At 44.2% G+C, this 26,191-nt stretch overlaps 1 protein-coding gene and 1 long non-coding RNA gene across 2 annotated transcripts; both read right to left on the reverse strand.

Annotated features, from left to right (window-relative positions):
• Window positions 1-338: 338 nt before the first annotated feature.
• Window positions 339-26,191, reverse strand: LOC117194458. The gene is made up of 2 exons (XM_033399025.1): window positions 26,176-26,191; window positions 339-1,076 (listed from the first exon to the last, which is right to left on the reverse strand). Exon 2 carries the CDS (start codon window positions 1,055-1,057, stop codon window positions 353-355), a length of 705 nt encoding a protein of 234 aa, XP_033254916.1. The 5' UTR covers window positions 1,058-1,076; window positions 26,176-26,191; the 3' UTR covers window positions 339-352.
• LOC117194462 lies at window positions 4,810-5,085 on the reverse strand. Its single transcript, XR_004474833.1, has 2 exons — window positions 5,048-5,085; window positions 4,810-4,990 (listed from the first exon to the last, which is right to left on the reverse strand). It is a non-coding gene; the product is annotated as an uncharacterized LOC117194462 (long non-coding RNA).

Here is a 26,191-nt window from a genome sequence, read left to right on the forward strand (position 1 = left end):
AGAAGGCGAGTTCATATTATTGCCAATTTAATGCAAGAAAAATAAAGAGAGTGGAGTGGGCGATGCCAAAGGTAGAAGAAAGAAAGGCCGTAAACCAAAAGAAGAAGGCCTGTCTCGCTCTCTCTCGTGGGAATTGACTTTGAATTTCGAATATTTCGGTATCTATTTTCATTGCGGCCAAAAACGGAGAGACGATTCCGTGTATTGCGATGCCAGCATCAACGAAAATAGATGCCCAAATGGAAGTGCAAACATCTCTGAGGGGAGGGGTGGAGTGTCGGGCGTGTGGCCGTGTGTCTTCTGTCAGTGTGTGATTGGATACTGCTTGCTGCTTTCTGCTCGATGGCTGCCCCTAGAGCACGAGGTGCAGGCGTATCTGGAACACCAGCTGCTCGACGGTCTTCTTCAGGAGCGCCGCCAGGGACAGGATGAATCCCAGTAGGCTGAGGGAAAACAGCCAGGGCTTGGTCATGAGCACGGCAAAGAAGACGAGGGTCTCGTCGCCCCGGGCATTGGCCATGCGCCACAGCAACTGGCGCTGGATGGTGCGCAGCTTGATCTTGCTGTTCCACAATCGGTGGCGCTTCGAGCCGACGGTTTCGTTGAAGCCCACGGTCTTCTCGACCAGCCAGAACACCGCGCAGCACAGCAGTTGCAGCACCAGCAGCACGACCTTGACCACAGCGGTCTCCAAGACGAGGTGGTACAAGGCCACCATGCGCTGACGGTGCTCCGGCTGCATTGTGGAGAGCACGACTGCGCCGAGGGACTCCAGCGGGGAGACCCTGGGGGAAGGGCCGTCGGAGAGCTCCTCCCACTCCGAGTCCGACTCTGTGCGCTCTATCGAGCTGAACTCGCTCTGGCTCTGACAGGTCTGGCTCTGACAGGAGCACGACTCCTCCTCTTGGTCCTCCTCGGTGGGCATCGAGTAGTCGCCCTCGTAGCGGCAGTCGGAGTACTCTTCGTGGGGGTCGTCGTAGTAGTCTCCGCGGCTGTCCGGAGAAGCGCCGACTGTCCAGAGGGAGTTCAACACGGCCGGTGGTCCCATCGAAGCCATCTGTGGCACAGTATTGAATCTGCAGGGGAGCCGGGGTTAAGTTATGTCCTGGGGGAAAGGGGAGTCTGGGCTGCTGCCGCTCACCCATCTGAATCCCCATCGGAGTGATGGTGTGTGGGGGGGGGGGGGGGGGGGGGGGGGGGTGAGCGTGACCTATTGGACCCATGGGGCGGGACAGCAGAGGACTGGTGTGGATTTGGCCTAGGAAGGGCATCGCATTGAGTCCATTCCTGTCGGTGGAACCTTCGGGGGGGACCTGCAGCCCCGGCTGCTGCTGCTGCTGCTGGTCGGTAAAGACGAAGGATCCCATGGATCCGAAAATACGCCGCGAGCGGGTGAATGGGGAACGTGGATTGTTAATAGTTGGATTCATCTTATTCCAGCACCTGTGAGGAAATATTCGTTCATGGGCTTTGTTTTGTATTTGTATTTTTATTTACTTTATGTTCCCTGTGCTTTCGATATTTGCTGCCGTTCTCTGTGTTGTGCCGCTCTCTCCAGATATTCGTACTGAATGATTTCCAGAGCCAGTTCTGAACGGCTCCAAGTGATAGTTCAGGGCCCACTTCGATGTTGTGTTTCGAATCACAGGTCAGGTGACGTACTTTCCCTGGGCAGAGCTGCGACTTGCAATAGTTGATCGGCTTTGTTGGTTTGGGATAGGACTTGCGATAAATACCATGCCACCACACTCCTTGGAGTGGCCGAAATGTTGGCTACCATTCTGGGATTAAGGAGTTAAGGGTTAAGGGTTAAGGAGATAGGTGGAGGGGGGGGGGGGGGGGGGGGGGGGGGGGTATATTTTTGCTTGGCTTTACATCTTCCTTAAGCCGCTGTTTTGTGTCACAGCCAACCTGTCATTTGTACATTGAATTGCTGCTCGAGAGGTCTCTTTGGAGTCCTCTGTTCCCCGTGTATTTCCCCTCATCGTCCCAGTTGAACAAAGGCAGTCGGTTCGCTCGAGGAAGATTATGAGTTAGTCACCGGTTCAATCGAAATTTTCTTCATGCTTTTCTTGAGTTTCACGCCCTCGTGGCTTTTCCCACACTTGGGACCCCACTAAGCAGAAAAGCGAAAGGAGAGAAAATCTTCACTGATGAATCGCCTGATCGGATCGGATGGGCTGTTATATACTCACAACACATACTCATTGGCCGCATTTGCGAATCGCTGGGCTGTCAACAAGCTTGAATTGAAAGAGTGTCGGCACTTCGGTGTGCCAAAGATACATATCTTTACCCCTTGAATCAGCTCGTGGTGATTTTTCTGCCGTGCATTGCACTTTTGAGCTCAGGTCCTAAACGATAGTCACACACCACACACATGCACATTATTATCATTATCATCATCATTATGATAATGACTGTGAGCGAACGAATGCTGATGAAGCCTCATTGTCAATGTCGAAAGTTATGGGATTGGTTAAGGAAACCCAAGGTGGGATATGAAAAGAATTGCGTTCTGCTCTGGCATAGGATCCCAGCTTTAATATTAGGGGGATTCCCCTTCCAAGCAACGATGCGACAATCAACGGACATTGATTAACAACTGTATGTACATATGCATCTACAGTGGGTACACAGCAAGGCAGGCGCGGTTAGATACAGGCCAGCGCCGAGCAGCGTAGACACCCAGTACCCTGGCACCCTCCGTGGGAAACAGAGAGCGATGAAGGGGGATCTGTGTGTGCGTATCCAATGAATTAATATTTCATTCTAGAACGCAGTTGTCTGCGTTAGTTGGGCACACACACACATAGTACATATATGCTGGCAGCGTTCCCATTCAATCTACTCGACGGCTGATGCACGCCAGTAGCCCCCGCTGGAAACTTCCGCAGATTCTGGAACGAAGAGGATGCGGGCTATCGGCGACAGGGGAATACTACTAAGCAGAAAGAGAAGGCGAGTTCATATTATTGCCAATTTAATGCAAGAAAAATAAAGAGAGTGGAGTGGGCGATGCCAAAGGCAGAAGAAAGAAAGGCCGTAAACCAAAAGAAGAAGGCCTGTCTCGCTCTCTCTCGTGGGAATTGACTTTGAATTTCGAATATTTCGGTATCTATTTTCATTGCGGCCAAAAACGGAGAGACGATTCCGTGTATTGCGATGCCAGCATCAACGAAAAATAGATGCCCAAATGGAAGTGCAAACATCTCTGAGGGGAGGGGTGGAGTGTCGGGCGTGTGGCCGTGTGTCTTCTGTCAGTGTGTGATTGGATACTGCTTGCTGCTTTCTGCTCGATGGCTGCCCCTAGAGCACGAGGTGCAGGCGTATCTGGAACACCAGCTGCTCGACGGTCTTCTTCAGGAGCGCCGCCAGGGACAGGATGAATCCCAGGAGGCTGAGGGAGAACAGCCAGGGCGTGGTCATGAGCACGGCAAAGACGAGACGTTCATGGGCTTTGTTTTGTATTTGTATTTTTATTTACTTTATGTTCCCTGTGCTTTCGATATTTGCTGCCGTTCTCTGTGTTGTGCCGCTCTCTCCAGATATTCGTACTGAATGATTTCCAGAGCCAGTTCTGAACGGCTCCAAGTGATAGTTCAGGGCCCACTTCGATGTTGTGTTTCGAATCACAGGTCAGGTGACGTACTTTCCCTGGGCAGAGCTGCGACTTGCAATAGTTGATCGGCTTTGTTGGTTTGGGATAGGACTTGCGATAAATACCATGCCACCACACTCCTTGGTGTGGCCGAAATGTTGGCTACCATTCTGGGATTAAGGGGTTAGGGGTTAAGGGTTACGGAGAGTGGTGGAGGGGGGGGTATATTTTTTCTTGGCTTTACATCTTCCTTAAGCCGCTGTTTTGTGTCACAGCCAACCTGTCATTTGTACATTGAATTGCTGCTCGAGAGGTCTCTTTGGAGTCCTCTGTTCCCCGTGTACAAATTTACATAAAACCACAGGAAGCACTTAGGATTAATAGGGGGCACTCATCCCCCTCTACTCCCTCTCCCCCTTTTGGTGGTGTCATGGGTTAAGCATTTGCTGTGTTCGGCATTCAATTTGTGGCTTGATTTCTTACCTTTTATTATGCGCTATACGGCTGTAATCCATGTAGGACATGCACTTTGTTTATCCATTCAAAGGCGCTAAAGAGGGTAGTCCTGTAATCCAAAAGGGCATCCAGTATATCCAGAGCGAAGGTTAATCCATTCGATGGAGCGATCAAGCAGACCAGCCAGGCGGTTGACCAGAAGCTTAACGAGGCTTAAAATTTCCAAGAGGCCGCCAGCCGGCAAGTGTCATTGCAGTCCCTCCAGTCGACTCCACTCCAGTCCAGTTTTTTCCCAAACTGTGCGACGTGAATAACTTTGATGATTTCTTGGCCCAAAGGCGCCCACAAAATATAAATACTCCTCCCTTTTTTGTCAATAAGTTTATTTTCAGTCGTTACATTTACGAATAACAGGCGAGTTTTTCTACTCAAATCAAATATTTAAATTTAAAACGAAACAGTTATTGGTTGATGTCCTTCAGCTTCTCTGGATCAGTCTACTCAAGCCAAATCAAATATTAAAATTAAAAAATGAAACAGTTATTGGTTGATGTCCTTCAGCTTCTCTGCATCCGTCTTGGCGGCCCACAAGCGGCACCCAATTTTTTTATAGTCATCGCTGCACATGACTATCGCCCTCAAATACTCGGCCGGCACCCCAGTTTCCTCTGATAGTCTTAACACGGTCACTTTTTTTTTCCTTAAAAACGGCAGCAATTTTTTGCATTGTCTTCGAATTCCTTGTAACCATACCTCTTATTGCTGTGTAATGTTGGTTCATTACGTGGTTTCCCAAGGTGCTCAACCTGCCAATCATTTTGCCGCATAGTTTGCACTTGCTGCCATGCACGGGGGGCGAAGCCTTAGGGGAAATCGGTGTTTTCAAATTGTCCTTTCCACTTTCAGTACTAAAAATGTCTTCAGTAAACATGTCTGGAGAATTAAGAAGTTATTATATGTATTTTTTTAAAATTTTACTTATTTACTTACTTAAGTCCGGATCCTCCCGAACCTCCTGCTCCTGCTTCTCCTCCACGTGGTGCACTGGCTCAGACGAATCATATATTTCATCAGAAATAGTACACTCCATATCATTGACTGTATAATCAGAAATATTGTGAATATTGTCAGAAATGTTGTCAATATTCTCCTCAATATCGTGAGTTGTGGCCGACTCCTCCGTATGACCGTGCATATTGTTGTCCATATCCTCAATATCCTGAGTTGTGGCCGACTCCTCCGTATCACCGTGCATATTGTCAATATCCTCAATATCGTGAGTTGTGGCCGACTCCTCCGTATGACCGTTCATATTGTTGTCAATATCCTCAATATCCTGAGTTGTGGCCGACTCCTCCGTATCACCGTGCATATTGTCAATATCCTCAATAACCTGAGTTGTGGCCGACTCCTCCGTATCACCGTTCATATTGTTGTCAATATCCTCAATATCCTGAGATATCATCAGAACAGAAATATTCTGCACTGGAGTAACAGGCTCAGCATACTTCGCGTGCGTCGTCCCCGCTGAATGGAATACATTATTAGAAGAATATAATATAAATGTAACCAATTTACTTACCCTTACGTTGATGGTCCAGAAAAAAAAGTAAAAATTAATCACTCCTGCTGCACTTATGTCGCAAACTTGGGCTCCACCGAACGACAACGTCATGTTGGCAATTTCCTGTGCTTTCGGGCTTTGCACTTTCCGGCCTTGCAGATGGTCCCAGTATATCCCGCATAATACATTAACAAGGGCACTGTCCACCCCGTCAATTCTTACACCTCCCAAATTAATGTACATCTTTGTCTTATTTTGTGTTCTTTATTTATGTTTTAAATAACGGGGCATGTATGGTTTTGGTATTTACTCATCGATAGTATTATAAGAAATACCAATGTACTCGATATGCCAACACACATTTATTCGAATACGACGATCAAGAAGGAAGAACGTTTACAGATATTTTGTTGCTATACGATACGGACCGATAAATATCACATAATTCCGCGTCTAGTTTCCTGATTTCAACATGTATAAAAATAAAAATAAAATAATTGTAAGGCAACATATATTAACCCTAACCGATCGAGATATTATACTGCAATTAGTTTTATGCGATATTATACTGCGATATGATACTGCGATAGGTTTTATGCGATATTATACTGCGATAAGTCTGAGGCGAGTTATTCGACGATCGACAAAATTAGAGAAAAGAGTGAAATAAGTTAATAAGAGTAACCCAAGAACCGCGCCAAGATGGATAAAAAGATAGATTCAGAAATGCATAAATTGTCGTGTCTCGATGAGGACATAAAGGAACTCAATCTGTTCGAGCCGTATCAGGACATAGAGGAAGATATGTTCGAGCCGTCGCAATTGTCGTGTTTCGATGAGGACGTAAATGAACTCAATCTGTTGGAGCCGTCGCAATTATCGTGTTTCGATGAGGACATAAATGAACTCAATCTGTTCGAGCCGTATCAGGACAAAGAGGCAGAGGAACATCTGCCGTGTGGACCGCTGGACCGGCTGGTTAGTACATTGCCTATGGATGTTGACGACGATGACACTGAAGGTGAGTAGATTGTGGCAATTACATTGGAGCAGGTGAATCAGACTTTTCTTCCTCCAGGTATCGTCGGTAACGATGATCTGGTCAACGATATTGGTCGCCTTCAAGCGAGCAATGAATTGCACAAATGTACAGGCCCCCGAAAATCTGGTAACGGACGCATTGGAAGAACTGAAAATGCAAGGAAACATAATGAATGGACGCATTTACATGACTGTAAATTTACAGAAACTAAGCGACTCAGAATTTTCCATTTACATGGATGAGTATTACATGCCGTGGTACCAATATGCAAAAAAAGGACCGGTTGTAAAGTGCCCTGTAGCTTTGAGGAAATTCACTCGGGGAATAGGATAGCTTCTCGGCAGACCAAAATTCAGGTACATCTGTGCGTCCTAACAGCACTGGGGGACCTAATACAGCACCTAATAACCACAAGCCTCGAATCTCACTTGGTTGCACCACAGCAACCACCGACCCCCCATCTGACTGACAACGCATCTCTGGATCACCTCTTAGGGCTCTCCGGAGCAAATGAGGATATGGGATCCCCGCAACCACGGCGATCAATAGCTAGGTCCATTGGCACAGACTTGGCTCAAAGGCCAGATAAAGTTGGTCACATTATGAGTAATTGGAAACTTCGGTTCAATGGAGCTTCTGATGGTCTAATTGTGGACAGCTTTATTTATCGAGTGGAGGCCCTGACCCATCAAACCCTTGACGGGAATTTCGCCCTGTTATGCGGAAACGCAAACACCTTGTTTGAAGGCAAAGCTTCCGACTTTTACTGGCGGTACCACAAGACCGTTGTTGTGGTGCGATGCTTCCATCGCCTTTGCATGGCTTTGAGAAAGCATTTCAGGGACCCTCGGACAGACGTTGATATTAGACAAATGATAAGAGACAGGAAACATAAAGAAAAGGGGTCATAAAGAATAGAGGAAGATGGCAGATTATGACCAAGGAAGGGTGGGCGTGGTCCTTCATTCCAGCTGAGGACGACTTTTGATCCGTTCGTGTCGCGTGCGTGTGCATATGTGTGAGTGAAGTCTAATGGCCAAAAGTTTTGTTTCTCTCCGGTTCTGGAATTGTACTTGTACATGATAAGTTTCTTGCACGCTCTTTTAATATAAAAACAAATATCGTAGGTCTCAGAATAGACAAATAAAAAGAACACCACCCTTTTGCCGACGAGACAGTAGCCGGAATGATAGCGTGCTGGTCCACCTCTGAGGAAAACATCAGTCCTACTAACCGTTGTCCACTACACGGTACATAAATGGAAAATTCTTGCAGTCGCTGCAATCCCAATTAACGCGAATGAAATTCATTATTTGGATTTCCACATTTGTCCCGCTGTGCGTCCTAACAGCACTGGGGGTGGAGGAAAAAGAAAAATAAACGCGCCACCTATAGGTCAAGGATCGTATCTGAGGAAAGAGTAATGGAAGTTGACAGTTGAAGGGTCGAGCAGAGAAAGTAGGGTCCGAGTGTCGAGGCAGAATAGCATTCGCTCTTTTTCGTCTTGGACACGGAGCCAACTGGTAGCTTCTAGTGAAGCTCAGGAAGTAGGTACGTTGATCAACCTAGCGGTTTAAAGTGAAGTGTGAAGAGTAAAGGAAATTTTTTTGCTTAGATTCGGAAGAGGGCGCGAGCTTGCTAAAAAGAGAAAGAAAAGCAGTCAGCAAAGAAATTCCACTGCTAAATTGGGGCAGATCCGCGGGTAAGTGGAGGAGAGCTTTGCAGCGCCGCAGCAGTACATTTATTCAAGCAGTCGGAACTTTTGCTACCCCTTAGGTTTGGCGCCCCAGCCTCAGTTAAATCTCAAGGCAATGAGCACCGCTTCAACATAAATCCACCTGGCAAGGGGAAGGCACAGCAGAGGGGAACCCTAAACAAGGGGAAGCTAGAGCACAGCAGAGGCGATAATAATTCGGCTAGGGCTGGCCTACCCGAATCTCAGTGTACAAAGCAGAGGGGAACGACAAACAAGGGGAAGCTAGAGCGAAACAGAGACGAGAATAATTCGACCAAGGCTGGCCTAACTAGCTGAGGAAAGAGACAGTTGCCGTTGGGAAGCAGCACGTCGCGTATCGCGAGCAGATCAAAAGAAAACGAAAACCAATTTTCGATTATACTTTTTTTGTAAACGGAAGAACCCTTCGTCTCAGTGCCGCAGTGTCATAGAACTCCAGTGGTTGAACCGAAACCGAAAAGCCAGAGCGAGTTAACGGAAAGGTAGCGGGATCGGCTCAAATTTTCGGTCGAACGCAGAAGGAGAGAGAGTGCGAGTGGACGGGAAAGGAGAAAAGAATAGGAAGAGGAAGTAGAGCAAATGAGTAAAAATAATGAATTTATAATAAGCTAAAGATAAAAACAAAAAAAAAAACGAGGGGGAACGTTGTGAGTTGCTGCGCAGACCGCAACTCTACATTTATACCCGATACTTCAGTATGGCTCTCCTCCGGCAGCCGCCGCTAATATTGAACGACACGACAAAGAATGCGTGCGAGAGAGACAGAAATCAGTCTGAGCGTGACGTCGGGCGCTGCGTAGCCACTGCAAATTGATTTGTTCCTTTTGGCTATAAAAATAATGTGATCTGATCCAGATTCGGCAATCTGATAGATATGGTCGTTATCTATGATTCTGCGTTTTTAGTTTTCTCGAATGTGCAATATTGTGGATGCAACAGATTTTCGTTTTTTGTGGGGGCGGAAGGGGGTGGGGCGAAATTCTGATATACGTTTTATAGTGAGATCTAACAGAAGTGCGGATACCAAATTTGGTTACTCTAGCCTTAATAGTCTCTGAGATTTGTGGATGCCCCAGATTTTCGTCCTTTGCGGGGGCGGAAGGGGGTGTGGCGAAATTTGGACACGAAACGGTCAAGGTCCGATATCACAGGAGTGTGGATACCAAATTTGGTTTCTATGGCTCTTATAGGTTCTGAGATACTTGAACTCATATTTTGCAATTGGCAAAACAGACCATGAAACCTGTGTGTTAGAGAGAGACAGAGCGAGAAAGAATGAAATTGTTTTCTTGATTCTGGCTATAATAATTATACGATCTGGTTCAGATTTTACACCCTAGAACACCCTAGTCATCCTCTACGATTCTGCGTTTTTGGTTTTATCGTATCTTTAAAAATGTGGATGCCACAGATTTTCGTCCTTTGTGGGGGCGGAAGTGGGCGGGGCGAAGTTTTGAAATATTTTTGTAGCAGTGACATATCACAGAAGTCTGGATCCAAAACATCGTTGCTCTAACTCTTATAGTCTTTGAGCACTAGGCGCTGAAGGGGACGGACAGACGGACGGACGGACAGACGGACAGACGGACGGACGGACAGACAGACATGGCTCAATCGACTCGGCTATTGATGCTGATCAAGAATATATATACTTTATGGGGTCGGAAACGATTCCTTCTGGACGTTACACACATCCACTTTTACCACAAATATAATATACCCAAATACTCATTTTGAGTATCGGGTATAAAAAAAAACATACCTATTAATTCCACTGCAAAGGGATAAGGGGGATTTCGTTGTGCTCTCCTAGGGCGAGTGTGAGTGCAAGTGCCAGTTTACACATACAGGTACAACAAAAAAAAAAAAATAAAAAAATAAAAACTCTTGATCCCTCACGAAGATTTATCAGCTGGCATCGAGAAAGCGCTTTCGCCGATGGACCGCAACACTACAAAAGAAACAGTGAGTAAATAAAACCATTAAGCGAAGTCATTTTAATAATCGGTTCTGCCGATGATGACAATTGGCTAAATCATACTTGTTCTATTGGGGAGAAACGAAAAAGAAATGCGGTTAATTTGTAAGTCTGTCGAGCCGTCAATCGAGCGTTTAAGTTTGAGAGAGGGGATCAGCTGCTGACGCAGCAAGGCCAATCTTTGAGTTTCGAAGGAGTTAACCGGTGGCCACATCTATCGTAGAGCTAAAATATCGGAAATCAGTAAATTTTATGAGCTATCTTATCGAAAAAAAAATATATTTTTTGTTATCAATTATCAAATTTAAAACTATATCCTTACGTCTTACATCTTTATTATAAAATGACTACTATCTACTTCATTAGCTCAACATTGAGAATCGCGACGTCGGTTGTTTATCAACATGGGGTTAGATAGATCAGACGATGAAACGGAGGCTGCGCCTCCAAAGTGCACTTTATGTTTGAAGGAACTAGCTGAGCGGATGAATATGTGACAAAGTGCAACCATGAGTTTCACAAGTCCTGTATAAAGACCCATTTTATGGCAATAAACACTTGCCCAACTTGTCAAACTCAGTACATCGCCACAAAGTCTTTTCAACCCGTTCAGTTACCTTCAAGAACGCGTTCGGGGCAAGGAACCTCAGAAGATGGGAATGCGAGGGCACAACTCAAAGATCAACCTTTAACAAGCTCGAGCAGCATGACCGCACAGATAAACGCAGCGGTTATGAAAATGCAAAACGAACTATTGTCACAGTTGACAGAGAAGATGGCAAACCTAATAACCACAAGCCTCGAATCTCACTTGGTTGCACCACAGAAACCACCGACCCCCCATCTGACTGACAACGCATCTCTGGATCACCTCTTAGGGCTCTCCGGAGCAAATGAGGATATGGGATCCCCGCAACCATGGCGATCAATAGCTAGGTCCATTGGCACAGACTTGGCTCAAAGGCCAGATAAAGTTGGACACATTATGAGTAATTGGAAACTTTGGTTCAATGGAGCTTCTGATGGTCTAAATGTGGACAGCTTTATTTATCGAGTGGAGGCCCTGACCCATCAAACCCTTGACGGGAATTTCGCCCTGTTATGCGGAAACGCAAACACCTTGTTTGAAGGCAAAGCTTCCGACTTTTACTGGCGGTACCACAAGACCGTTGTTGTGGTGCGATGCTTCCATCGCCTTTGCATGGCTTTGAGAAAGCATTTCAGGGACCCTCGGACAGACGTTGATATTAGACAAATGATAAGAGACAGGAAACATAAAGAAAAGGGGTCATAAAGAATAGAGGAAGATGGCAGATTATGACCAAGGAAGGGTGGGCGTGGTCCTTCATTCCAGCTGAGGACGACTTTTGATCCGTTCGTGTCGCGTGCGTGTGCATATGTGTGAGTGAAGTCTAATGGCCAAAAGTTTTGTTTCTCTCCGGTTCTGGAATTGTACTTGTACTTGTACATGATAAGTTTCTTGCACGCTCTTTTAATATAAAAACAAATATCGTAGGTCTCAGAATAGACAAATAAAATGAACACCACCCTTTTGCCGACGAGACAGTAGCCGGAATGATAGCGTGCTGGTCCACCTCTGAGGAAAACATCAGTCCTACTAACCGTTGTCCACTACACGGTACATAAATGGAAAATTCTTGCAGTCGCTGCAATCCCAATTAACGGGAATGAAATTCATTATTTGGATTTCCACATTTGTCCCGTTTCCAAAACATCTGCACTAGGCAGGAATGCGGTCAAGGAAGGACTCGATTTAGTATTAAGGGAGGTTGAGAGTGGGGGCTTGTCAAGTCAACTGTTGGCAGTTGGATCCGACCACTGCTTGGCAAATTTCATGCCGTGCAAAAGTGTAAGGGAAAATTCCCCATATTGTGGGATCTGCCCCACCTCAAAACGGTTATCCTAAAAATGATATACATGAGGATGTGTTGTTGTCAAATATGTATGTCAAGGAATACAGGAAAGAAAATAACAAGAGTATCTTTGAGGCTACGAAGTCGGTAGACAACTTGCCCGACTACCTAATGTCTGATAAAGTTAAAGAAATCATTAAAAATGAAATAATGAACTTATTACGCGGTGTTGAAAAACATTTCGAATTTAGAAACGAGCCAATATGTTTTAACAACATGAACAGCAATACCTTCGAGGAACGTGGCAAGCATTTATCAACAATTTTTATAAATATAATGAAAGTATCGTTTAAAGAAGATTTCAACAGAAACCCAGTATATTATGCTACAACTGTAGTGTTCATGGCTCTCCAAATAATGGACCGAAAAATTAAATTATTAAATAAGACGTTAGAAAATATTTTGTAGTATGTAGTATAATTATATTAATTTTAATAATAATAACAATAATAATAATAATAATAATTTGTTTTTTATTTTTTTTATTTTATGTAGTATGTTTTATACATGTACTATACATATTAATGTATTTTCAGCTGTAGAATGTAGAATATTTTCAGCCTGTACTAGATTTTCAGCTGTAGAATGTAGAATATTTCAGCCTGTACAAGATTTTCAGCTGTAGAATGTAGAATATTTTCAGCCTGTACAAGATTTTCAGCTGTAGAATGTAGAATATTTCAGCCTGTACAAGATTTTCAGCTGTAGAAGCCTGTACAAGATTTTCAGCTGTAGAATGTAGAATATTTTCAGCCTGTACAAGATTTTCAGCTGTAGAATGTAGAATATTTCAGCCTGTACAAGATTTTCAGCTGTAGATGCCTGTACAAGATTTTCAGCTGCAGAATGTAGAATATTTTAAGCCTGTACAAGATTTTCAGCTGTAGAATGTAGAATATTTCAGTCTGTACAAGATTTTCAGCTGTAGAAGCCTGTACAAGATTTTCAGCTGTAGAATGTAGAATATTTTCAGCCTGTACAAGATTTTCAGCTGTAGAATGTAGAATATTTCAGCCTGTACAAGATTTTCAGCTGTAGAAGCCTGTACAAGATTTTTATCTGTAGTGTTAAATTTTTGTTTGTTGTTTGATTGATTTTTGAATTGATTGTTGTTGTTTGATTGATTTTGTTGTTCTGAAGGCTTGATCCACCGGTGACCAGGGACGCAGGATGGCTCTAAGCTATAGTATTTATTGTACGAGTAATAATCAACTAGCACAGCACTAGCATTTAACCCGTATTCAGAGCAGACTGTAAGTTTAAGTTAGTCTGAAATTGTTTTTATTAACATACGAATAATGAAATTGAACAAAACCCTTAATAATTTGTTGTCAGTAAGTAAGTAGTATATAATGGTTATATAGACAGTAAATATTGTATAAACGAATATCTTTACTGTATGTACCATTTTGTACCAGAGTAAATATTTTGTAATTGCAAATGTTAGATTTATGCATTCTTGAATTTTCATTTCTTTTTCTTTTCGTTATAATAGTTTTATTATCTTTAATTGGTTTTCTGTTTTCGTTTTGTTTTTTTTTTTTTTGCATTTGATATGATTCGGTTCAAAATGTGGGGGTTGTTTACGCACATATTATGGTTAATGGTTCTTAATCTTGTTCGTTACTCTTTTATTACCCTTTTTTTATATCTTTTGTTTTATAAATTAATCTTTAGCTAAGCTGAGGAGCGTAGCGTATCGGATCAAATCAATCAAAAGTTGATGGGTCTAAGGGGATAGCTAACGAGGCAGTCAATGGCAATGGCAATGGAAATCCAAATGGAAATTTATGCAAACCATGCGGCAAAACTAAAAAAAAAAACTAAACTAAAAAAGCAGAATCATAGACGAGGGGGAACGTTGTGAGTATGGCTCTCCTCCGGCAGACGCCTCTACAGAAAATCAGTCTGAGCGTGACGTCGGGCGCTGCGTAGCCACTGCAAATTGATTTGTTCCTTTTGGCTATACAAATTATCTGATCTAAACCAGATTCAGCAATCTGATAGATATGGTCGTTATCTATGATTCTGCGTTTTTAGTTTTCTCGAATGTGCAATATTGTGGATCCAACAGATTTTCGTCCTTTGTGGGGGCGGAAGGGGGTGGGGCGAAATTCTGAGATATACGTTTTATAGTGAGATCTAACAGAAGTGCGGATACCAAATTTGGTTACTCTAGCCTTAATAGTCTCTGAGATTTGTGGATGCCACAGATTTTCGTCCTTTGCGTGGGCGGAAGGGGGTGTGGCGAATTTTTGACACGAAACGGTCAAGGTCCGATATCACAGGAGTGTGGATACCAAATTTGGTTGCTCTAGCTCTTAAGGGTTCTGAGATGCTTGAACTCATATTTTGCAATTGGCAAAACCGACCATGAAACCTGTGTGTTAGAGAGAGCCAGAGCGAGAAAGAATGAAATTGTTTTCTTGATTCTGGCTATAATAATTATACGATCTGGTTCAGATTTGCACTCTAGAACATATAGTCATCCTCTACGATTCTGCGTTTTTGGTTTTCTCGTATCTTTAAAATTGTGGATGCCACAGACGGACAGACGGACGGACGGACAGACGGACAGACGGACGGACGGACAGACAGACATGGCTCAATCGACTCGGCTATTGATGCTGATCAAGAATATATATACTTTATGGGGTCGGATTCTCATTGTGAGTATCGGGTATATAAAAAAACATACCTATTAATTCCACTGCAAAGGGGTAAGGGGGATTTCGTTGTGCTCTCCTAGGGCGAGTGTGAGTGCAAGTGCCAGCTTACACATACAGGTACAACAACAAAAAAAAAAAAATAAATAAAAACTCTTGATCCCTCACGAAGATTTATCAGCTGGCATCGAGAAAGCGCTTTCGCCGATGGACCGCAACACTACAAAAGAAACAGTGAGTAAATAAAACCATTAAGCGAAGTCATTTTAATAATCGGTTCTGCCGATGATGACAATTGGCTAAATCACACTTGTTCTATTGGGGAGAAACGAAAAAGAAATGCGGTTAATTTGTAAGTCTGTCGAGCCGTCAATCGAGCGTTTAAGTTTGAGAGAGGGGATCAGCTGCTGACGCAGCAAGGCCAATCTTTGAGTTTCGAAGAATAAAAATAAAACCAAGTTTAAGCGCAGGGGAGTTAAGTTAAGGTAAATTGAAATTGAAATTGAAAATATTTGGAGAGGGTAAACTAAGTGCTAGTAATGTATTTAAATTTTAGCTATTAATGAATAAACTTATAATGTCTCCTTAAACGTTGATCTTGATTTCCGATACCCAGCCCCTGTAGTAGCGAGCCCTAAAGAAAAGGGGTCATAAAGAATAGAGGAAGATGGCAGATTATGACCAAGGAAGGGTGGGCGTGGTCCTTCATTCCAGTTGAGGACGACTTTTGATCCGTTCGTGTCGCGTGCGTGTGCATATGTGTGAGTGAAGTCTAATGGCCAAAAGTTTTGTTTCTCTCCGGTTCTGGAATTGTACTTGTACATGTCGTTAAAATTCTTGCACGCTCTTTTAATATAAAAACAAATATCGTAGGTCTCAGAATAGACAAATAAAAAGAACACCACCCTTTTGCCGACGAGACAGTAGCCGGAATGATAGCGTGCTGGTCGACCTCTGAGGAAAACATCAGTCCTACTAACCGTTGTCCACTTCAACAATGATAATAATAAACATTTTTATATTTGGCGCCCAACGTGGGGCCACAACGTAGATGTACTAACGTACATTATACGAGTGTGGCTCACTTTTCATTACTGATGGCCAACTAATTTCCTTTCATATTTCACGATCAACCTTTCAGATCAAAGAAATAAGTGACGGTTTTGTGCTCTGCTTAGTGTCACCAAAGCAGAGTGGCTGAACTTATTCCTTATTTCCTTCTTATTTCATTCCCTAATCAAGCATTGGACTCCAGGGGGAGGCCTCTTAGTGACTTTTACCTGACCATGACGGATGTGGGTTTGAATGATCTAACTATTTTCAATGAATTTTGGCAGCTATGTGAAGTGATACGGAAAACAGCGGAATTGGCTCTAAGGAGTTAACCGGTGGCCACATCTATCGTAGAGCTAAAATATCGGAAATCAGTAAATTTTATGAGCTATCTTATCGAAAAAAAATATATTTTTTGTTATCAATTATCAAATTTAAAACTATATCCTTACGTCTTACATCTTTATTATAAAATGACTACTATCTACTTCATTAGCTCAACATTGAGAATCGCGACGTCGGTTGTTTATCAACATGGGGTTAGATAGATCAGACGATGAAACGGAGGCTGCGCCTCCAAAGTGCACTTTATGTTTGAAGGAACTAGCTGAGCGGATGAATATGTGACAAAGTGCAACCATGAGTTTCACAAGTCCTGTATAAAGACCCATTTTATGGCAATAAACACTTGCCCAACTTGTCAAACTCAGTGCATCGCCACAAAGTCTTTTCAACCCGTTCAGTTACCTTCAAGAACGCGTTCGGGGCAAGGAACCTCAGAAGATGGGAATGCGAGGGCACAACTCAAAGATCAACCTTCAACAAGCTCGAGCAGCATGACCGCACAGATAAACGCAGCGGTTATGAAAATGCAAAACGAACTATTGTCACAGTTGACAGAGAAGATGGCAAACCACAAGCCTCGAATCTCACTTGGTTGCACCACAGCAACCACCGACCCCCATCTGACTGACAACGCATCTCTGGATCACCTCTTAGGGCTCTCCGGAGCAAATGAGGATATGGGATCCCCGCAACCACGGCGATCAATAGCTAGGTCCATTGGCACAGACTTGGCTCAAAGGCCAGATAAAGTTGGTCACATTATGAGTAATTGGAAACTTCGGTTCAATGGAGCTTCTGATGGTCTAAATGTGGACAGCTTTATTTATCGAGTGGAGGCCCTGGCCCATCAAACCCTTGACGGGAATTTCGCCCTGTTATGCGGAAACGCAAACACCTTGTTTGAAGGCAAAGCTTCCGACTTTTACTGGCGGTACCACAAGACCGTTGTTGTGGTGCGATGCTTCCATCGCCTTTGCATGGCTTTGAGAAAGAATTTCAGGGACCCTCGGACAGACGTTGATATTAGACAAATGATAAGAGACAGGAAACATAAAGAAAAGGGGTCATAAAGAATAGAGGAAGATGGCAGATTATGACCAAGGAAGGGTGGGCGTGGTCCTTCATTCCAGCTGAGGACGACTTTTGATCCGTTCGTGTCGCGTGCGTGTGCATATGTGTGAGTGAAGTCTAATGGCCAAAAGTTTTGTTTCTCTCCGGTTCTGGAATTGTACTTGTACTTGTACATGTTAAGTTTCTTGCACGCTCTTTTAATATAAAAACAAATATCGTAGGTCTCAGAATAGACAAATAAAATGAACACCACCCTTTTGCCGACGAGACAGTAGCCGGAATGATAGCGTGCTGGTCCACCTCTGAGGAAAACATCAGTCCTACTAACCGTTGTCCACTACACGGTACATAAATGGAAAATTCTTGCAGTCGCTGCAATCCCAATTAACGGGAATGAAATTCATTATTTGGATTTCCACATTTGTCCCGTTTCCAAAACATCTGCACTAGGCAGGAATGCGGTCAAGGAAGGACTCGATTTAGTATTGAGGGAGGTTGAGAGTGGGGGCTTGTCAAGTCAACTGTTGGCAGTTGGATCCGACCACTGCTTGGCAAATTTCATGCCGTGCAAAAGTGTAAGGGAAAATTCCCCATATTGTGGGATCTGCCCCACCTCAAAACGGTTATCCTAAAAATGATATACATGAGGATGTGTTGTTGTCAAATATGTATGTCAAGGAATACAGGAAAGAAAATAACAAGAGTATCTTTGAGGCTACGAAGTCGGTAGACAACTTGCCCGACTACCTAATGTCTGATAAAGTTAAAGAAATCATTAAAAATGAAATAATGAACTTATTACGCGGTGTTGAAAAACATTTCGAATTTAGAAACGAGCCAATATGTTTTAACAACATGAACAGCAATACCTTCGAGGAACGTGGCAAGCATTTATCAACAATTTTTATAAACATAATGAAAGTATCGTTTAAAGAAGATTTCAACAGAAACCCAGTATATTATGCTACAACTGTAGTGTTCATGGCTCTCCAAATAATGGACAAAAAATAAGACGTTAGAAAATATTTTGTAGTATGTAGTATAATTATATTAATTTTAATAATAATAACAATAATAATAATAATAATAATAATTTGTTTTTTATTTTTTTTATTTTATGTAGTATGTATTATACATGTAATATACATATTAATGTATTTTCAGCTGTAGAATGTAGAATATTTTCAGTCTGTACTAGATTTTCAGCTGTAGAATGTAGAATATTTCAGCCTGTACAAGATTTTTAGCTGTAGAAGCCTGTACAAGATTTTCAGCTGTAGAATGTAGAAAATTTTCAGCCTGTACAAGATTTTCAGATGTAGAATGTAGAATATTTCAGCCTGTACAAGATTTTCAGCTGTAGAAGCCTGTACAAGATTTTCAGCTGTAGAATGTAGAATATTTTCAGCCTGTACAAGATTTTCAGCTGTAGAATGTAGAATATTTCAGCCTGTACAAGATTTTCAGCTGTAGAAGCCTGTACAAGATTTTTAGCTGTGGTGTTCAATTTTTGTTTGTTGTTTGATTGATTTTTGAATTGATTGTTGTTGTTTGATTGATTTTGTTGTTATGAAGGCTTGATCCACCGGTGACCAGGGACGCAGGATGGCTCTAAGCTATAGTATTTATTGTACGAGTAATAATCAACTAGCACAGCACTAGCATTTAACCCGTATTCAGAGCAGACTGTAAGTTTAAGTTAGTCTGAAATTGTTTTTATTAACATACGAATAATGAAATTGAACAAAACCCTTAATAATTTGTTGTCAGTAAGTAAGTAGTATATAATGGTTATATAGACAGTAAATATTGTATAAACGAATATCTTTACTGTATGTACCATTTTGTACCAGAGTAAATATTTTGTAATTGCAAATGTTAGATTTATGCATTCTTGAATTTTCATTTCTTTTTCTTTTCGTTATAGTTTATATAGTTTTATTATCTTTAATTGGTTTTCTGTTTTCTGTTTTCGTTTTGTTTTTTTTTGCATATGATATGATTCGGTTCAAAATGTGTGTGTTGTTTACGCACATATTATGGTTAATGGTTCTTAATCTTGTTCGTTACTCTTTTATTACCCTTTTTTTATATCTTTTGTTTTATAAATTAATCTTTAGCTAAGATGAGGAGCGTAGCGTATCGGATCAAATCAATCAAAAGTTGATGGGTCTAAGGGGATAGCTAACGAGGCAGTCAATGGCAATGGCAATGGAAATCCAAATGGAAATTTATGCAAACCATGCGGCAAAACTAAAAAAAAAACTAAACTAAAAACGCAGAATCATAGACGAGGGGGAACGTTGTGAGTTGCTGCGGACACCGCAACTCTACAGTTATACCCGATACTAAGTCAGTATGGCTCTCCTCCGGCAGACGCCTCTACAGAAAATCAGTCTGAGCGTGACGTCGGGCGTTGCGTAGCCACTGCAAATTGATTTGTTCCTTTTGGCTATAAAAAATATCTGATCTAAACCAGATTCAGCAATCTGATAGATATGGTCGTTATCTATGATTCTGCGTTTTTACTTTTCTCGAATGTGCAATATTGTGGATGCAACAGATTTTCGTCCTTTGTGGGGGCGGAAGGGGTTAAGGCGAAATTCTGAGATATACGTTTTATAGTGAGATCTAACAGAAGTGCGGATACCAAATTTGGTTACTCTAGCCTTAATAGTCTCTGAAATTTGTGGATGCCACAGATTTTCGTCCTTTGCGGGGGCGAAAGGGGGTGTGGCGAAATTTTGACACAAAACGGTCAAGGTCCGATATCACAGGAGTGTGGATACCAAATTTGGTTGCTCTAGCTCTTATGGGTTCTGAGATCCTTGAACTCATTTTTTGCTATTGGCAAAACCGACCATGAAACCTGTGTGTTAGAGAGAGACAGAGCGAGAAAGAATGAAATTGTTTTCTTGATTCTGGCTATAATAACAACACGATCGGTTCAGAATTTGCCCTCTAGAAGATATAGTCATCTTCTACGATTCTGCGTTTTTGCGAAATTGTGGATGCCACAGATTTTCGCCCTTTGTGGGAGCGGAAGTGGGCGGGGCAAAGTTTTGAAATTTTCTTGTAGCAGTGACATATCACAAAAGTCTGGATCCAACACATCGTTGCTATAGCTCTTATAGTCTTTGAGCACTAGGCACTGAAGGGGACGGACAGACGGACGGACGGACAGACGGACGGACGGACAGACGGACAGACAGACATGGCTCAATCGACTCGGCTATTGATGCTGATCAAGAATATATATACTTTATGGGGTCGGAAACGATTCCTTCGGGACGTTACACACATCCACTTTTACCACAAATCTAATATACCCCAATACTCATTTTGAGTATCGGGTATAATAATGCCATAAATTGGATAAACAATCCAAGCACAGTTTGCCAAAAAAGAGACTTTATGGACAAGCAATTTAGTTTAGTGTTTACTCTGCTCTCCTCCTCCCACGCAGCTAGAGGGTCTCTCGATCTGATCACATCACGTATTCGGGAAGGGTATGGTAAAATATCATGTGAGAATGTTATAGCAGTGTAAGACAGTACGTATATAGTATAAATTATTGACAGACGATCGGAGAAACGCGGCTGATCCAGTGCAGCTGGACATATACATATTCAGTTTATCGCGTTAAAAACTTTACATTAATGACGTCTGTCCCCCTTCTACTTACTCTTTCCGAAGTGTTGTCATTTGCTGATTTCACTTTTGCAGCTGCACCAACACAAAGAACTTTAGTAGAGGATTCGGTGTGCAACTCAGAGCCAATTTTGTTGAGCAATTTCCTAGGCTCCAGCTCTCTCAGTCTCCAAATTCCAGATATTTCCACAGACAGAAAGAAGAACAGGGCTGAAAGGTTTATAAATATAAATTCACTCAAAGAAAAAATGAGAAGTCGAAAAAGTTTTCGAATCGCGAATGAAGATAATCTCATTATTATTTTTCTTTTAAAACTAATAATAATGTCGTTGGACTCCTTTTCCTTTGTGACACACTTTATTCTCAAATTCCAGAGTGATACGAGTATTTTTTTTTTTTCCAGTGTTATAGTATATACATATGTGAGCTCCAAGAGAAAAGGGAATAAAATTCCACTCCAGACTCCGTATACTCTGTGATTTCGACTGGTTTCCGTAGATGAAGCAAATGAGTAAGATTTTAAGGGCAATTTGTGTTTTCCGAAGCTTTTCGCAATAAGTATAGATTACCTTGACTACATCAATATTTCTGAAAGTAGTGCTCTTAATTGCTAGGGTCAGATGCGACTGAGAGAGGAGTTGCTCACTTTTGAAATCATTTGCTGTTAAGTTTTCTGTTAATTATTGTGATATTACGCCATTCTGTCAACCGATGTCTTAGTAAGACTTTGGGTCGAGCTTCAGCTTGGACAAACAATGAAGTTGTTTGTCAATTGCTTGGGCAAATACTCGTACTCAGGTGGAAAAACAAATACCAGAATGGGGAAGAGGTTAAGATGGGAGACAAGAAAATATCAAATAAAGGGCCAATTAAGGAAGGTGATTGTGCGATTCTGTTTATCTTATCAACGACAAATTTTGACCCCAGGGGCGTCATTTACAATCCTCAATTTGTTTGCATACTAAAGCAACATTAGCCGAAGAGCTACCTACAAAAGAGAAGACGATGTTTCCTGATTCCCAATTCGTAGGCTATTGATAAACAATCAGTGGGGGAATATTCAAATTAGCCAGGTCTCATGTGTGATTAGCCGACTTCACACACATTTCAAGCATCAAGGCAGACAGCAGACAGAATGGAAAAGAACAGAACAGAACACAACAGAGCAGAGAAGACGTTGAGCTGACGGCTGGAGGGATCAGATCCCACAGAAGAAGCCGCCTTGAAACTTACGAAAAGAGCCGCCTATAAATCGCAAGATTTCAGCACTGCCCAGGGCTTTATCTAAAGCTCCATTCGGAACAGTATTCAAAGCATAAAGCGTCTGCATATTCTGCAGACAGCAGAATGAGCTCTAACAACTGCGGTTTCATCGATCCGCAGGGCCAGTTGAGCGCAGCCCTCGCTAATCGGGACATACGGGAATTCCACACTGCCCTGGACAGCGGTGCCCAGGCCAATCGCCAGGACGATCGAATGCCTCTCAGGTGGGCTCCTGCATTCAGCTGCTGCTCGAGTACGGAGCCTCTCCGAATTTGGTGGATCAGGGCGAGTTCACGCCCCTCCACCATGTGCTGAAGAATAGAAAGATTGAGGCAGGCACTAAGCTGGAGCTGATCTGAATTTTCCTGAAACAACCACAGTTGGACATTGACAGCTATCGGAACGGGGCAGGTACGCCAGATGCTGAGGGATCAGTATCCGGAACTGCCGTTGCCGGAGCTGCGCGAGGCCGGAGCAGAGATCGACTGCGAGCGACTCCTCCGCACGCTGCGGGACGGAGACGAGAACCAGTTCGAGCAACAGTTCGCGGAGTACCACCAGAACGTCAGCGGAAACGCAGACAACCAATGCAATGCCAACCAGGAGGAGTATCAGTCCCTGCTGGCGGAGAGTATCAAGCGGGGCAAGCAGCGAGCCATCCTCGAGACGGGCATCAACATTAATCCTTCAAAATTGAGCGACATCAGCCCCGTAGAGTTGGCCGTAATCTGGGGCAACCACATGGCGCTAGAGAAGCTGTTGAAGCATCCACAGCTGAGGCTGACATCGCATTCCAAGCTGCTGAACGCGGTTATCAGTCGCCTGGGTGAGCAGCCGCTGGACGACTTCTGTGACCACCAGCGCTGCTTCCAGCTGCTGCTCGAGATCGATCGTGTGGACATCAATGAGGCGGACAAGGCTGGCCTGGTGCCACTCTCCTATGCGGTCAAGTATCGCAACACAAAGGTGGCACAGGAGCTTCTACGGCAGGGAGCGAACATCGGGGCTAGAAGCGCGTTCGGAGATCTTCCCATACAGGAGATGGACCCGAAAGTGCTGGAGGAGCACTTCGATTCCTGCATCACCACCAACGGGGAGAAGCCCGGTGACCAGAGTTTCGAGATCATCATCAACTACAAGAATCTGATGAGACACCAGCGAGAGCCCGGGCAGTCGGACAAGCGGAGCATTGGCCATCCTCACCAATTGGAGGACGAGATGACTCCAATCGCATACATCGCCGATTCCAAGGAGCTGCGTTACCTGCTGCAGCACCCGCTAATCTCGAGTTTCCTCTTCCTCAAGTGGCACCGCCTCTCGGTGATCTTCTATCTGAACTTTCTACTTTACTCTCTCTTCACTGCCTCCATTATCACGCATACTCTCCTTAAGTTCCACGAAAGCGACCACACGGGCCTGACTGCCCTCTTCGGCCTGTTCTCTTGGATAGGGATTGTGTATCTCATGATCCGAGAGGTCATACAGCTTGCCATGTCGCCGCTGCTGTACTTCAGGTCCATCACGAACCTGATGGAGGTGGCTCTCATTGTCTTGTCGATCCTAACCTGCATGGAAGCCAGCTACCACAAGGAGACGCAGCGCATACTGGCCGTCTTCACCATTCTGCTGGTGTCCGTGGAGTTATGCCTGCTGGTTGGCTCCCTGCCAGTACTCTCAGTTTCGACGCACATGCTCATGCTGCGCGCCGTCTCCAGCAGCTTCATCAAGAGCTTTGCTCTCTACTCGATCTTTGTGCTTACGTTTAGTCTGTGCTTCTACATACTGTTTGGCAAGCCCCAGGTGGATTCCTCCTCTCCGAAGGACAGCACGCCAGAGCCAGCAAAGGAGGGAGAAGATGATGGTCACTTCAACACATTCTCCGTGCTCATCAAGACGATTGTGATGCTCACGGGAGAATTTGATGCCGGTGACATAAAGTTTGACAGCGTCTACACTTACCTGATCTTCCTGCTCTTTGTGTTCTTCATGACCATTGTGCTGTTCAATCTCCTGAATGGTCTGGCTGTCAGCGATACTCACAACACATACTCATTGGCCGCATTTGCGAATCGCTGGGCTGTGAACAAGCTTGAATTGAAAGAGTGTCGGCACTTCGGTGTGCCAAAGATACATATCTTTACCCCTTGAATCAGCTCGTGTGGATTTTTCTGCCGTGCATTGCACTTTTGTGCTCAGGTCCTAAACGAGAGTCACACACCACACACATGCACATTATTATCATTATCATCATTATTATGATAATGACTGTGAGCGAACGAATGCTGATGAAGCCTCATTGTCAATATCGAAAGTTATGGGATTGGTTAAGGAAACCCAAGGTGGGATATGAAAAGTATTGCGTGCTGCTCTGGCATAGGATCCCAGCTTTAATATTAGGGGGGGTCCCCTTCCAAGCAACGATGCGACAATCAACGGACATTGATTAACAACTGTATGTACATATGCATCTACAGTGGGTACACAGCAAGGCAGGCGCGATTAGATACAGGCCAGCGCCGAGCAGCGTAGACACCCAGTACCCTGCCACCCTCCGAGGGAAAAAGAGAGCGATGAAGGGGGATCTGTGTGTGCGTATCCAATGAATTAATATTTCATTCTAGAACGCAGTTGTCTGCGTTAGTTGGGCACACACACACATAGTACATATATGCTGGCAGCGTTCCCATTCAGTCTACTCGACGGCTGATGCACGATAGTAGCCCCCGCTGGAAACTTCCGCAGATTCTGGAACGCAGAGGATGCGGGCTATCGGCGACAGGGGAATACTACCAAGCAGAAAGAGAAGGCGAGTTCATATTATTGCCAATTTAATGCAAGAAAAATAAAGAGAGTGGAGTGGGCGATGCCAAAGGCAGAAGAAAGATGCAGATGCAAGCATCAACGAAAATAGATGCCCAAATGGAAGTGCAAACATCTCTGAGGGGAGGGGTGGAGTGTCGGGCGTGTGGCCGTGTGTCTTCTGTTAGTATGTGATTGGATACTGCTTGCTGCTTTCTGCTCGATGGCTGCCCGTAGAGCACGAGGTGCAGGCGTATCTGGAACACCAGCTGCTCGACGGTCTTCTTCAGGAGCGCCGCCAGGGACAGGATGAATCCCAGGAGGCTGAGGGAGAACAGACAGGGCGTGGTCATGAGCACGGCAAAGAAGACGAGCGTCTCGTCGCCCCGGGCATTGGCCATGCGCCACAGCAACTGGCGCTGGATGGTGCGCAGCTTGAACTTGCTGTTCCACAATCGGTGGCGCTTCCAGCCGACGGTTTCGTTGAAGCCCACGGTCTTCTCGACCAGCCAGAACACCGCGCAGCACAGCAGTTGCAGCACCAGCAGCACGACCTTGACCACAGCGGTCTCCAAGACGAGGTGGTACAAGGCCACCATGCGCTGCATTGTGGAGAGCACGACTGCGCCGAGGGACTCCAGCGGGGAGACCCTGAGGGAAGGGCCGTCGGAGAGCTCCTCCCACTCCGAGTCCGACTCGGTGCGCTCTATCGAGCTGAGCTCGCTCTGGCTCTGACAGGTCTGGCTCTGACAGGAGCACGACTCCTCCTCTTGGTCCTCCTCGGTGGGCATCGAGTAGTTGTCTCGTAGTCGCCCTCGTAGCGGCAGTCGGAGTACTCTTCGTGGGGGTCGTCGTAGTAGTCTCCGCGGCTGTCCGGAGAAGCGCCGCCTGTCCAGAGGGAGGTCAACACGGGCGGTGGTCCCATCGAAGCCATCTGTGGCACAGCATTGAATCTGCAGTGGAGCCGGGGGTAAGTTATGTCCTGGGGGAAGGGGAGTCTGGGCTGCTGCCGCTCACCCATCTGAATCCCCCA

Source organism: Drosophila miranda (assembly GCF_003369915.1).
Source record: "Drosophila miranda strain MSH22 chromosome Y unlocalized genomic scaffold, D.miranda_PacBio2.1 Contig_Y3_pilon, whole genome shotgun sequence".
Lineage (NCBI taxonomy): Eukaryota > Metazoa > Arthropoda > Insecta > Diptera > Drosophilidae > Drosophila > Drosophila miranda.